Consider the following 13,781-nt stretch of genomic DNA (forward strand, 5'->3'; position numbering starts at 1 on the left):
AAGTTAAGGGTTCATCTACTTGAAGACCCAGCCATTCTACTGCTAGGTATTTACCTGCAGAGTCAAAAACATGTTCATAAAAAGACTGATACATGAATGGTCATAGCAACTTTATTTTTTTAATAGCCGGACCCTGGAGAGAACCAATATGTCCCTCATCATATGAATGGATAAACAAATTCTTTATCTAGCAGTGGAAGGAATGTATTATTGATACATCAACAACATGGATGAATCTAAAACTTACGCTGTGAGAAAGAAGCCAGAAAGAGTACATGCTCTGTATGATTCTATTTGCATAAACATTCTAGGAAATGCAGACCAATAATAGAGTTCAATGGTTGTCTGAGAATGGGGGTGGAGGGATAGAGTTAAGGGACCCAGGGAGACTTGAGGGTGATGGAGTGTTTATCACAGTGTTTGTTTCATGGGTAAATGTTTATGTCAACCTGATTAAATAGTGTATTAAGTGTGCACTGTTAATTCTTCATTTATAGTGTAGTAGACTTGCAAAAGAAAAACCTTCAATATCTTCTTGCTAATTACAACTGTGGTTTATAGGGTTGTTTCTTTAAATATATTTTCAGTGGAAGTTAATGCTAACTTCTGTATCCATTTAACACTTCACTTTGTTTTGGGATAACTTAACTTTTACTTGCTTATTTTAAATTTGAAAATTACCATAGAGCCTGTTGTTAGTTGGCATAAGAATTACTTGAGAGCTTGTTAAAAAACTCTTCTGCCCTACAGTTTGATTTAACTTCTAAATAGCTAGGCCATAGGTTCTCTCTGTCTCTCTTTTTTTTTTTTTTTTTAAGAGAGAGGGAGGGAAGATGGGGAGGGGCAGAGGGAAGGCAGAGAGAATCTTAAGGAGGCTTCCCATCCAGTGCAGAGCCAATGCTCGCGGGGCTCGATCTCACAACCCTGTGAGACCATGACCTGAGCCAAAATCCAGAGTTGGACCCTTAACCAACTCCACTCAAGTGCCCTAGGCCGCAGATACTCTTGTTTGCCTTTGACAGTTCTGGTTTATACCTCTTACCTCCGTATAATAATTAAGTGACTTCTTTCGTTGTTACAAGTGTCCCAGTTTAGACAAGTTATATGATCACTTTACATTTAGAGCACTGGGGAATTTCAAACCCTCATTCCTACATTGTTTTTTTAACTAAGCTTGGTATAAATAATGTGCAACAGCAGGTTCAAGTTAGTATTCCTTGACCTGAAGGGCTACTACCGTACTTGGCCAGTTAGGACAGTGAAACCTGACGGTTTGGTGGACATGCTGTGAAAATGGAGGACCTCAACAAGAGCATGTCTTCTCTCAAACAGTAATTTGTAGACTAGTTCAGACAGATTATTTCCTCTAACCTGTGCATTGTTGGAACTTTGGGGTAACTGATAGTTATAATAAATGTGATTTGAGGAATGTTTAGTATCATCACACACCTTCTGAATTATTGTGGAAGTTCTAATCAACATGTTTTGCTTTGAATCTTGTATTTGAAAATATAAATTTAGGTTAATTTGGACTATTGAATAAGGACAGTCCACCCCTCACTTCTTCAGTGATTGTGTATAAAGAGTTTTCTTTTGCATGAGAAACTATGCCATTATGCCTGTGGTAGTTTTTATATAGTTCTTGATGGATTTTTTTTAGAAGGACTTGGTGTAAAGATACTTTTATAAGCAAATAAAATTCATAGGGCATTCTGAAAGGATACTGTTAAAATAAGCTGTAAACCGATTTTTTATATTTTCCCCTTTGGTACTTCTGCTCTTTATATCTTTATAGTACCAACCACCACCAAAACAGCATGCACCCATCATCAGGGAAGTTCCTCTGGGAGTTAAGCCCTTTGGAAAGAATAAATACATAGAAGTATTCAAGAGGAAGGGGGGAATCAAGATTTTGAGACCTGAAAAGCCTTGTAGTTCCCATCCTTTCCTATGGAAGAAGCCTCTGAGATTTGGAGACATTGAAAGGCCTGCCAGGATGAGGACTAATCGCTCTCTCCTTTTCTGTACCCTGCTGTGGAGACTGGGTTTCTCCAGTTGATGGACCCTCCCAGGATTTTGACTCAGGCACTCATTAGATATGATCTTTTGATTGGTTTAAAATTTTATCAAAAAGTTGACAATTTTATTTTTTTATTTTTTTTTAAAGATTTTATTTATTTATTTAATTGATAGAGAAAGAGACAGCAAGAGAGGGAACACAAGCAGGGTGAGGGTCAGAGGGAGAAGCAGACTCCCTGCCGAGCAGGGAGCCCGATGCCGGGCTCGATCCCAGGACCCTGGGGTCATGACCTGAGGTGAAGGCAGTCGCTTAACCAACTGAGCCACCCAGGCACCCCAAAAAGTTGACAGTTTTAAAAGGTTTGTTGCGTAGTGTGGTTTTAGTGTGTATTGCTCCTTATGTGGGTATATCTCTGATTTCATAAAATGATGGTTTGACAGCTTCTCTAAAGTGGCATATGTCTATTTAAGTGAGTAGAGGTGTTCTGCTTTATATAAAAATTTGTTCATAAATTTTAGAATCTGTAGGTAAGAAACCCATTTATCAAAGTAAATGTCCTGATTCCTGAAGATTATACTTCCCTGATAGCCAAAGACATTAACATTCTCCAGTCAGTCCCTCCAACCTTCATTCACTAAAATTGTTGGTAGTTTATTGTTTTGTTTTTAAAACAGACACTTGAAAAAATGCTCACCATCACTCAGCATCAGGGAAATACAAATCAAAACCACAATGAGATACCATCTCACACCTGTCAGAATGGCTAAAATTAAGTCAGGAGACAACAGATGTTGGTGAGGATGCGGAGAAAGGGGAACCCTCTTGCACTGTTGGTGGGAATGCAAGCTGGTACAGCCACTCTGGAGAACAGTATGGAGGTTCCTCAGTTAAAAATAGAACCATCCTATGACCCAGCAATTGCACTACTAGGTATTTGTCCAGAGTATACAAACATAGTGATTTGAAGGGGCACCCCAATGTTTTTAGCAGGAATATCCACAATAGCCAAAATATAAAAGAGTCCAAATGTCCATTGATTGAATGGATAAAGTTGTGAGATACACACGCACACACGTGCACACACACGCGGTAATATTACTCAACTGTTAAAAAGAATGAAATCTTGCCATTTGCAGTGATGTGGATGGAGCTAGAGGGTATTATGCTAAGTGAAATAAATCAGAGAAAGACAAATACCATATGATTTCACTCCTATACGGAATTTAAGAAACAAAACTTAAGGGGGAGGGAAGGATAATAAAATAAGGTAAAAACAGGGAGGCAAACCATAAGAGACGCTTAATTATGGGAAACAAATTGGGGTTTCTGGAGGGGAGGTCGGAAGGGGGATGAGGTAATTGGGTGATGGGCATTAAGGAGGGCACTTGATGGAATGAGCACCGGGTGTTATATGCAACTGCTGAATCGCTGAATTCTCCCCCTGAAACTAATACAGTTTCATGTTGACTAAATTGATTTTAAATATAAAAAAAAATCATTTTTACTGTTTTTCCTGTAGTGTCCTTAGCTTCTGCATATGCTTATCTTCATGTTTCTTTTATTTTCTCACAGAAAGTACTTCAAACTAGGAATTTAAACCTAATTAAGAGGACTGTATTAAGGATGCCCCTGCATGCTGTTATTCCATTGTTACAAGAGGTAACTGAGTACTTTTTTCGTTTTAAGGTCCTAACACTATGAGTTAAAGAGAAAATCTAGTGTTTAGAGAAATGGAACTACAGTATGTAAGCAAGCAGGGTATTTAGAGTAGATAATAGATCTACTCAAACAAAATTTACCTAGTCCACATTTTTTAATGTATTTTTTTATTGAGATATAATTCACGTACCATAAAATACATTCTTATTTAGTACGTATAATTCAGTATTTTTTTGTATATTCACAGGTTGTGCAGTTGTCATGCCAAAAAAAAAAAAAAATCATATACCAGTTAGCCATTCCCCATTCTCCCTTACCCCCAGTTTCTGGCAACCACAGATTATTTTCTGTCCCTGGGTTTGTCTCTTCTGAATTTTCATTCATATAAATTGTGGCCAGATTTTTGTCAGGTAATTACTTTTACTGTGGGAATGTGTTCCTAGATTATGTCATACTGGTTGAACATTTAGGAATTAGGAAATTTAGGAATCCTTTAGGAGTAGTGATTTCCTAAGTCTTTTTTGGTGGGAGGGGCAGAGGGAGAGGGAGAGAGAGAATCTTAAGCGGGGTTCTCCACCCAGCGCAGAGCCCCAATTTGGGGCTTGATTTGATGACCCTGAGGACCCTGAGATAATGACCTATGCTGAAATCAAGAATCGGGTGCTTAACCAACTGAGCCCCCCAGGTGTCCCCTTAATAGTCTTTTCTGTATTTTCTTTGTATCGTGGGAATTGGTGCACATGAGCTGCCTCTGAAGAGCGGTTGCTAATACTCTTTCTCTCCCTCAGCTTACAAAGAGATTGCAGGGACATCCTAATAGGTAAGATATTTAGGCAACTTAAATTGCTTTGATTTTATCAATATTTTAGAAGTGATTCTTAAAAACAGCAGTTTCTGACAGCATGAAATTACATAGTCAGCAGCTCCACACTCTTTAAGTGGTAAGACTGTGTCTGTAAGGGTCAGATACTGCTCTTCCCACTTACTGTAAGTTCAGTGACTCTTATTCCTAAGATTTTAGTACAGTTTTTTTTCCTTTCTTTTAGGAAACTCCTGTGTAGTTTTTCCAGCTTCATTATCAGGTCATGTAATGAATTAGTCTTAGTAATGTTTTCGTCCTCTAATCAGATGTAAAATTGCCTTTTGTAGAACTGCCCCAACCTCTGGTAGCTAAGACACTATAAGGAAGTATTTTATAGGACTGAATTTTGTGGGTCTTTTTTGTTAATAATTTGATGATTAAGTATTCAAATAGGGAGTTGGTATCTCAAAGATCCTAAGCTGACAGTTTAATATTATCAGTACTACAGTATATAGTTTTTTTCTTTTTTAAGATGTTAATTATTTGAGAGGATAACGAGAGAGCATGAGCAGGGCAGGGTGGTGTCAGGGAGAGGGAGAAGCAGACCCCCTGCTGGGCAGGGAGCCCAGTGTGGGGGCGATCCCAGGACCCTGGGATTATGACCTGAGCCAAAGGCAGATGCTTAACCAACTGAGCCACCCAGGTGCCCCTGTAATTTGTCTTTTCTTAAAAAAAAAATAAAAATAAAAATAAAAGATTTTATTTATGCATTTGAGAGAGAGAGCACGAGTGGCAGGGAGGGGAAGAGGGAGAAGCAGGCTCCCCGTTGATCAAGGAGCCCGATGTGGGACTTGAACCCAGGACCCTGAGATCATGACCTGAGCCGAAGGCAGCCGCTTAACCAACTGTGGGCCACCCAGGCACCCCTTTTCTTTTTAAGTTTTTTTCCCCTGATAGACTTCGTTTGTGTTTGGAGTTCACAAAGAAAGGTCAAAGAATTCATTGATTAGGCCCAGCTTTTACACATTTTTGGTCTATATTTGCCTTTTAATGTGGCATAGAAATCTTACGCTGTTTGTACCTGATGGTGAGTAGATGGTGGGCGTAAAAATGCGAAGTCAGTTAAGCCCAGTTTACTGCCTTGGTATCAGTTAATTACGAAGTAAAGCATGGGTTTTATTCTTGAATTGTTTTAGAGGAAGAGAGTTTTGTCCTGTTCAGTCCATGTTATTCTCCTCTCCTTCCCAAGAGATAAGTCTGTTTCACAGATCTCAGACTCATGAAGGGATGAGAAGATCATCAAAGTCATCAAATAAACAGTGGTTTATTTAGTAGTGTTGTTTTTCACAGGGCACAATTTATAGATCTTTACTTGGCCTGAGTTTTTTATAACTCCATTGTATTTAATTTTGAATTCGTGAATATTCGTTTACTTGGATTTTTCTTTTTTTCAGTGCTGTTTTAATGGTTCAGTGGCTAAAATGTGTGTTAACGGTCCATGCATCCTATCTATCCACAGTAAGTCTTCAGCTATTGTAGTTGCTGAATAGTTTGGCTTTGATGAGGATTATAAACTGATACGTTAATGAAACCGTCATCCCTCCACCTGCCCTTCAACCTGCTTTTAAAGATTTTATTTTACCCCAGGTGCATTGTAATAATGTCATCGTTGTTGCCTTTTGTAAATTGGCCTTTTCTTTGCCCTGGATTTTTAAAAGTAATATATGTTCTATAGAGAACTTTGAGAAATACAGAAAGGAGAAAAGTAAAATACTGATAAATTAGCCTTTAGATTTTTTGTGTGTATATATATATATATATATATAACCTGTTTAGCAAAATTATTTTTACAATGTATGTATCTCTCCATTGTTCTACCTTGTCCCAGGACAATAGAAGATAGTTTGTGATAAAAATGAAGTTAAATATTTAATAGCTGTCATTTTGTGGGACTGCTGTCAGGTCTTGGTTATCTGTTACAAATGGAAGGGAGGAAACAACAAGTTTTAATCATTACCAGAAAACACAGTTTTATAATACACATATTTATATACATTTCATAATATGAATTGGGTTCTTTGCTTATTAAGTCAGTTATATGTATGTGTGTGTATATATATTTTTCAAGATTTTATTTATTTATTTGACAGATCGCTAGCGCAAGTAGGCAGAGTGGCAGGCAGAGGGAGAGGGAGAAGCAGGCTCTCCGCTGAGGAGGGAGCCCGACGTGGGGCTAGATCCCAGGACCCTGGGATCATGGCCTGAGCTGAAGGCAGCTGCTTAACCGACTGAGCCATCTAGGCGCCCCAAATCAGTTATATTTTAAGTTTCTGGAAATAAAATTATACAATTCACTTTTTTCTTTTTCTTTAATTTTAATACCTAGCACCTTATAATAGATTTTCTTAATAGGTTATAGTGGATAGTTGAAGAAAGTTCTTAATTGCTCTTCTTTCTTAACACAGTTTCACCCAACTCCGCCTGGTCACTGTCCCTTGTTCTGTCTCAGGCTCCTTTTGCTCTCAGTAGTTTGAAATAGGGAAAACAAGTGGATAACTTGCTTTGAAGCCAGGAGTTTGTTCTTTATGTGTCTGGGGAGAATTCTGCCAGGATGTTAGAATGGGGGGAGGTTAAGAAACAGTAAGAATGGCTGTGGGGTTTCCCCGCTTGCGGAATCTTGGGATCAGTTGAGGCAGTGGTGAGTGGAGTGGTGGAGTGGTGGGTGGTGGGCACAGGAAGAGTCCCACGAGCATCCGGACTTGGGGTGAACAGGACAGCACTTATTTGAGAACCTCGTTCATTTGCTTAGAAGTGAAAAGAGCCCTAGGAGGCCTTGTAGAGAAATCCCTTCTGGAGCCAAGGGTGAGCTGCTGGAGTAGTAGTTGTGTGACGGTCACAGTCATGGCAAAACAGACCAGAGAAGCACGGTGTGGTGAGGGCTCCCCTGCCTACGGGAATTCTGTCCTCACAAAACAGTGCTTTTCCTTCCACCGTTCCTTTGCTTCCTCCTCCTCATCAGGTGTCCTTACCTTCTCTGAGCTGAGGGACTGTGCTAGGCATGAGGCTTAAGGAATGGACAAGATACCCTGATCTCCCTGTTCTGGAGCTTATTGTGGGAATAGGGACAGATGAAAAAAGAGATCGTGGCCACTGGAATGTGATCATGTTCAACTTTGTTTTACTCATTTTTGTGTCTGCTGTTTAAAGTTTAACATTTGAATGAAACTCTTAGGCTAAATCGTCAGTGAGAGGAGGGCAAGTAAAGGCTAATTAAAGGGCAAAGAGTGGGGTTCTTTTTTTTTGTTCCCCTGGAGGGACAAATTTCATGCTTTAATTCCTTAAGCACGGTTCAGAGGATTCTTTAACGGGGAGTATGTTTGAAATACCGTAAGGTCAGCTTTGTACTCTATCGCTCTGTTGTGTTGTCTCTGGAAGCTATGAAAAGCTTCCTTTAGCTTGCTTATGGTATAGATAATGTGATATCATCAAAGAGTAAGTTTCAGAGGAAAGCCCTCTTTAGCCTGGAGATACGTGGTGGGGGTATTTTTTATTTAATGTTTCAGTTATATTGACCTCTCAATATTTTTATTTTTAAATTATTTTTTAATTTATTTTTTTTAGTAGGCTCCACACTCAGCGTGGAGCCCATCTCGGGGCTTGAACTCACCACCCGAGATCAAAGACCTGACCTGAGATCAAGAGTCAGACACTTAACCGACTGAGCCACCCAGGCATCCCCCTGTATCATTATTTTAAAAAACGCGCTATTTTTTGCCATTAGGACATGAAAGGCCAGCCTGTGAAAATTTGCGATGTTGCTAGGCTATGTCCCAAGCAGCCACCGCCACGGGAGGTGTAAGCAGATGCTTATGGTGCAGAAACTTGGGTGTTTCTGAGCGTGATTTGTCTGTTTGTTATCTATACTTTGTCATGACAGTATGAATACGATAATCTTTTTTCCCCCCTAGTTGCCTGATCTGGTACCCCAGCTGGGAACACTATACCAGTTAATGGAAAGCAGAGTAAAAACTTTTCAGAAACTGTCCCACCTGCATGGAAAGCTTATTCTTCTAATCACTCAAGTGAGTAAATCAGATTGTTTTGTGCTAAACTTTAGATGTGATAGGAGTAGAGAGGAAAAGGATCATTTACCTGAACATTGAAAGCCCCATGTTTCAGCAAGAAATTGATAAATCAGGATCCAGTCTTTAACTTTGGGAATCTTATGTATTTGACAGTAGGTAAACTTACTTGTGCCGGATTCTGCTTTTCCTCAAAGGTTCTCACTGTCCTATGTCAGTTGTTAATATAGTTAGGATGGTTGTGCTACTAGGAACAGCAAGTTACAGGGTATTTATACAGTTACAGTTTTGGCACAGAAGCAAGTTCTGATCACCTAAAAAGGTTTTCAACTTTTACAGAGTAATTCTTTATTCTTGTATTTAACAAGTTTGTTTTTTGCCCTGTATTGATCTGCATTGTATTGAGGTCATCCATCATACTGGTTGAGGGCAAGTTTACCGTTGGGGAAGGTGGAGTGTGGTGGTGGCTGCTGTACTTGAGATAACCTTTACTCTACTTCAGAATAATACTTGATTATCTTTCAGGTTACAGCGTCAGAAAAAACAAAGGCAATGACTTGTCCTGCACAAAAGGCAAAATTGGTGTATGAGGAAGGTAAGGCTTGAGGGTCCTGTAGATCTAGAATTGGAACATTCATTTTTTAACATTGAGTTCTGTCACCTTATTTTGTAGAACATGACTGTGAGTAAGGTCATACTATGGCACACCATATTTTCTAATAAAATGGGCAAGCCTGTGGCAAAAACATCCGATAGAAAAGAAAAGGTGCAAATACTGTATGGTAAAACGAGAGAGGGCACTAGGCATGGAAGATAAAGTTAGGTGTAGGAAAGCACGTGAACAAGCTTCCATGCTGGCCATTAAAACCGTAGATGAGAAGAGGTGATTTCCTAGGAAACATGAATGACAAAAGTGACTTAGAAATAGAAATAGAAACCTTGACTAAGCCAGTGGCCTTGAATTGATTTAATCAAAACCTTTGCTCAAGGATGCCAGGCACATTGTTTTTATAGGTGAATTTTATCAGTCTTTCAAGGAACAAGTCATTTTTGTCATATATAACAATTCAGGCATTTTGTGAGTCAAAACCAGGTAAGGAGAGTTAAAACATTTTAGAAGTCTTTAAATATCTTGAGTAGCAAATTGATTACAGAAGTACTTAAGATAATATGTCATTACCAAGTAGAATTTATTTAAAGATTGTAAGGCGATTTAGCATCAAGAAATCTATTTAATATAGTTACATTAACAGATTAATAGGGAACAATATATATTAATAGATGGAGAAAAAGAATTGAGTAAAATTCAGTCTTCCATCTCATTATTGATAATCTGAGCAACCTACGAATTTAAAGGAATTTCCCTAATCTCTATCAGACAAAGTTGAGAAGCATTCCCATAAAGTCAGGAACTAGACAATAATGTACCTTTTATTGCTTCTGGATATCTTGCCTAGTATTGTATGAAAAAAGTGAATTCTAGAACATTGGACTTGGCTGGCAGTTGTTACCCTTCTCAACTTAGAAAATGCAGCAGAATCTACAGTTTATACCATCATTAATGAGATAGGGAGGTAAGCAAGTTTACCCAGATGAGCAGAAAGGAATCAATTGCATGGTTGTCTCAGCAATGTATTGTATGTCTACTAATGTATTTCCCAGTCAGAAAATGTATTAGGAAAAAAGATTTCATTCACCGCAGCAGTCAAAATTAGGAAGTACCTAGATATGTATCTAAAAAATGAAATAAAACCTTTATAGAGAAAATAATAAAACATAGCTGAAGGACATAAAAGCATACCTGAATTAATTACTTAGACTTTATTCTTTTCCAGTTTTACTGAGATATAATTACATATAACATATTTTTTTTAGGTGTACAACATAATGATCTGATGATCTATGTATATGTTGTGAAATGATCACCATTATATGTTTAATTAACATCTATCACCACACATAGTTGCAGTTAATTTCTTATGCTGAGAACTTTTTACTCTCCTAACAGCTTTCAGATATACAGTACGATATTGTTAAGTGTGGACACCATGCTGTACGTTATATTCCCAGGACTGACTTCTCTTATAATTGGAAGTTTGTACCTTTTGATTTTCACTCATTTCCCCCACCCTCCACACCTCTGGCAACCACCAGTCTTTCTCTGTGTCTATTGGTTTGGTGTTTTAGATTGCACATCTAAGTAAGATCATACAGTATTTACCGTTCTCTGTCAGACTTACTGCACCTGGTACAGTGCCCTCCTGGCCCATCCATGTTGTCACAAATGGGAGGGTTTCCTTTTTTTTAATAGCTAAATGGAATTCAGTGGCTGAATGTATATCACATTTTCTTTAACCATCCATCCAGGCCATCGATGGACTCTTAGGTTGTTCCCATATCTTGGTTGTTGTAAATAATGCTGCAGTGAACATGGGGGTGCAGGAATCTCTTAGATCCTGATTTCGTTTCCTTTGACATATACCCAGCAGTGGAATTGGTGGATCATCTGGTAGCTTTATTTTTAGTTTTTAATTTCTTAGGGAGCCTCCATACTGTTTTCGATAATGACTGCACCAATTTACGTTTCTACCAACAGTACCATGAGGGTTTCCTTTTCTCCGCATCCATGGCTTAGTTTTTTAAGATGGATTGTGTTAGGGTTTTGGTACTTTGTCCTACTCAGTGAGATCTTGATAGATGGACTTTTATGCAGATAGGAAGATTAATGTTACTACTTAGATGGATGGTAGCTGAATGCAGTATTTCTAAAAGTAAATTCAGGAATCTGACTCTTGTTAGGGCTCTGCCCTCTGCTTGTTGATCACCAACTTAAGGCCTGCGTTTTTCCCCTCGTAGAATCTTCTGAAGAGGAGTCAGATGACGAAATTGCAGAGAAGGACTCTGATGTGAGTACCTTGTTTCCTGGTGCCTAAATCTGCCTTTACACCCTTGCGCTCTGTGTGAACAAGGCCTTCATGAAGGCTTTCTGTGCTGCATCTCTTTCCACCAGGATAACTGGGATGAAGATGAGGAAGAGAAAGAAAGTGAAAAAGACGAGGATGTTGATGAAGAGAACGAAGAGGAGGAGGAAGATGCTGAAGAAAAGGATGAAGAGAATGGGGAGGAGGACAGGGATGTCGCCAGTGAGAAAGAATTAAATGGAGATTCCGACTTAGATCCCGAAAATGAAAGTGAAGAAGAATGAGGACGGAGAACAAGCCGATGGAGCTGTCACCTCCGGTGCGCCTTCCCCAGTGCTGCCGAGTTCTCCTGGGAAGGGTTGTCTCTGGGACAGGCGCCAAGGACCGTTGCACATTTCCAGATTCCTCGTGGTGGTTCCCATGCCGTCTCGCTGTCCTGAGCACCCCAGACTTCACTGTGTATATAAGAGTGTTTCCTTCAAATGTTAATAAACTTTACACAGCAAATAGACACCTTTTCTGCAATGTACTGACATGAGTGTCCAATATATGGTATATTTTTATAATATAATATCCCAGTATGGTTGGTTATAGCAAGAATTGACATAAGTGAGGACACAGACATTTCCCATGTAGGGTTTCAAAAACTGGACTTTTGTGAAGGAGTCAGCTCTTATCTCAGGTTGGTATCTTTCATCAGATCCAGATACAAAGCGGCACTAGTGAAAACAATTTTTAATTTGGTACATTTTCATAAAATATGAAGGGATAACTAAAGATTCGGAGTGAAAACAGTTGGGATTTAAAAACTTTTAAGTATCAGTATCCCTAGCTTGTCTATTAATGGTGGTGGTCTGATTTGAGTCAGGTTGAGTATTTGGAGTGCTTCCCCCAAACAGCCACTTATTTTTTAAGCTGTCATGTGGAATATTTTTTTAAAACAAAAAATTATGGTAATTAAAAAAACTAAAGAATTAGCCATATTAAATAGGATTTTTCTCGACTGCAAGTTGCCTGTAAAGAATCATCAGTGTATAGATTTAGAAGTACTCATTATCTGCAACTTTTTAAAAAATTCAGTTATAGCTGCTTTTGAAGAGGTTTTCATTTTTATTTAAATTACTAATGGATCAAAGAACAACTGTTTATTTTTTCTCTTTGGTTTTAGATATTAATGATAACCTTGTTGGAATTTTTTTCCAAAGAAAATATTTTTATAATTCAGTAATTTAATGTTTTCCTTCCTTTTCATTACCCACTCTTGGCAGTGTTAGGGTATCTGTTTACCTTTAAAATAATAAATCTGACTCAAGATTTTTTATGTATGTATAAATAAGTATTTTGGTGTGCTACAAAAGCCTTTTCAAATTATCAGTAATTTTTTTTTTTTTTTAAATTAAAAGAATGAGCCAGTATTTGTGTAGTGCTCTCTAGGGAACAATGCAGATGGAAGCTCAACTCTAAGGGAGGGCTGGGGAGATGGGTTTATTTTTACCACCTGTGAATATGTAAAACACAAAACCATTATCTCTGAGGGACTTTTTAACTTTAATGGCAGAACAGATTTCTGTGCTCAACTCATAGAGCTGGAGCCACACAAGCATCTTGGGAAAACAAGTTTGAGCCGCTACTGGTGTAATGTACAGTTATATTTGTCTATAAATGGAACTGTTTATGGCAATTTAATACCATTCTCTTTGTAAAGTGAATAAATATTCATCTTTACCCGGTGCTTGTCTTGTGGTATATGTAGAGGAACACAGCCACGTTTGGGCTTGTGTGCACGTTTCAAGAAAGTGATCTTAACTCCACTAGCATTAAAAGGTAAGCACGCTCTCTGGGTTCGTTGGAAAACCTAGAATTTGTAATGAAGTGAAAGAACCACGAACTTTGAATTTAGATGCAGCCCCGCTTGGCTGGGTGATGCTTCCACAGCCGGAGGCTGCAGCGGCATCGCCAGGATGGAGGTGCTCATCCACTGGGTCCTGCTTTGTGGTCTTTGAGTCTCCTTTCCCTGCACGTGACTCTCCCTGAAGGAGTCGAGGCCTATGGTGTGTAGCGATTGCTTACTCATTATTTTGGGGGTTAGACAAATCCAGGGCTTAATTAGGCTTGTCCCAAAGACATTTCTGGTTTCAGGGTATTTTTCACTATGTTGTTCCGTTCCTAATCCAGGCAACAACATTTTCTGTGGGTAAGGTCATCTTTTCTGAGATAATTTTCTTCCCAACCTTTGATTTTGGAAAGTTAACCTTCCATCATCATCAAGGATTACACATTCTATTTGATTGTTGTTG

General features: G+C 38.7%; 1 protein-coding gene across 1 annotated transcript in view; it reads left to right on the top strand.

Annotated features, from left to right (window-relative positions):
* The window catches only part of WDR43 (WD repeat domain 43), a 48,776-nt gene extending 35,567 nt beyond the window's left edge, over window positions 1-13,209 (top strand). The window contains exons 12-18 of the mRNA XM_028099511.1: window positions 3,593-3,679; window positions 4,468-4,499; window positions 5,936-5,999; window positions 8,450-8,563; window positions 9,089-9,158; window positions 11,420-11,469; window positions 11,574-13,209. Of these exons, the coding sequence (XP_027955312.1) occupies window positions 3,593-3,679; window positions 4,468-4,499; window positions 5,936-5,999; window positions 8,450-8,563; window positions 9,089-9,158; window positions 11,420-11,469; window positions 11,574-11,768 (612 nt within the window). The 3' untranslated portion in view covers window positions 11,769-13,209. The remainder of the gene's footprint in view (window positions 1-3,592; window positions 3,680-4,467; window positions 4,500-5,935; window positions 6,000-8,449; window positions 8,564-9,088; window positions 9,159-11,419; window positions 11,470-11,573) is intronic.
* The last annotated feature ends 572 nt before the right edge of the window (window positions 13,210-13,781 follow it).

Source organism: Eumetopias jubatus, unplaced genomic scaffold (genome assembly GCF_037043125.1).
Source record: "Eumetopias jubatus isolate StellerSeaLion01/CBP00866 unplaced genomic scaffold, mEumJub1_p1.0 scaffold_9, whole genome shotgun sequence".
NCBI lineage: Eukaryota > Metazoa > Chordata > Mammalia > Carnivora > Otariidae > Eumetopias > Eumetopias jubatus.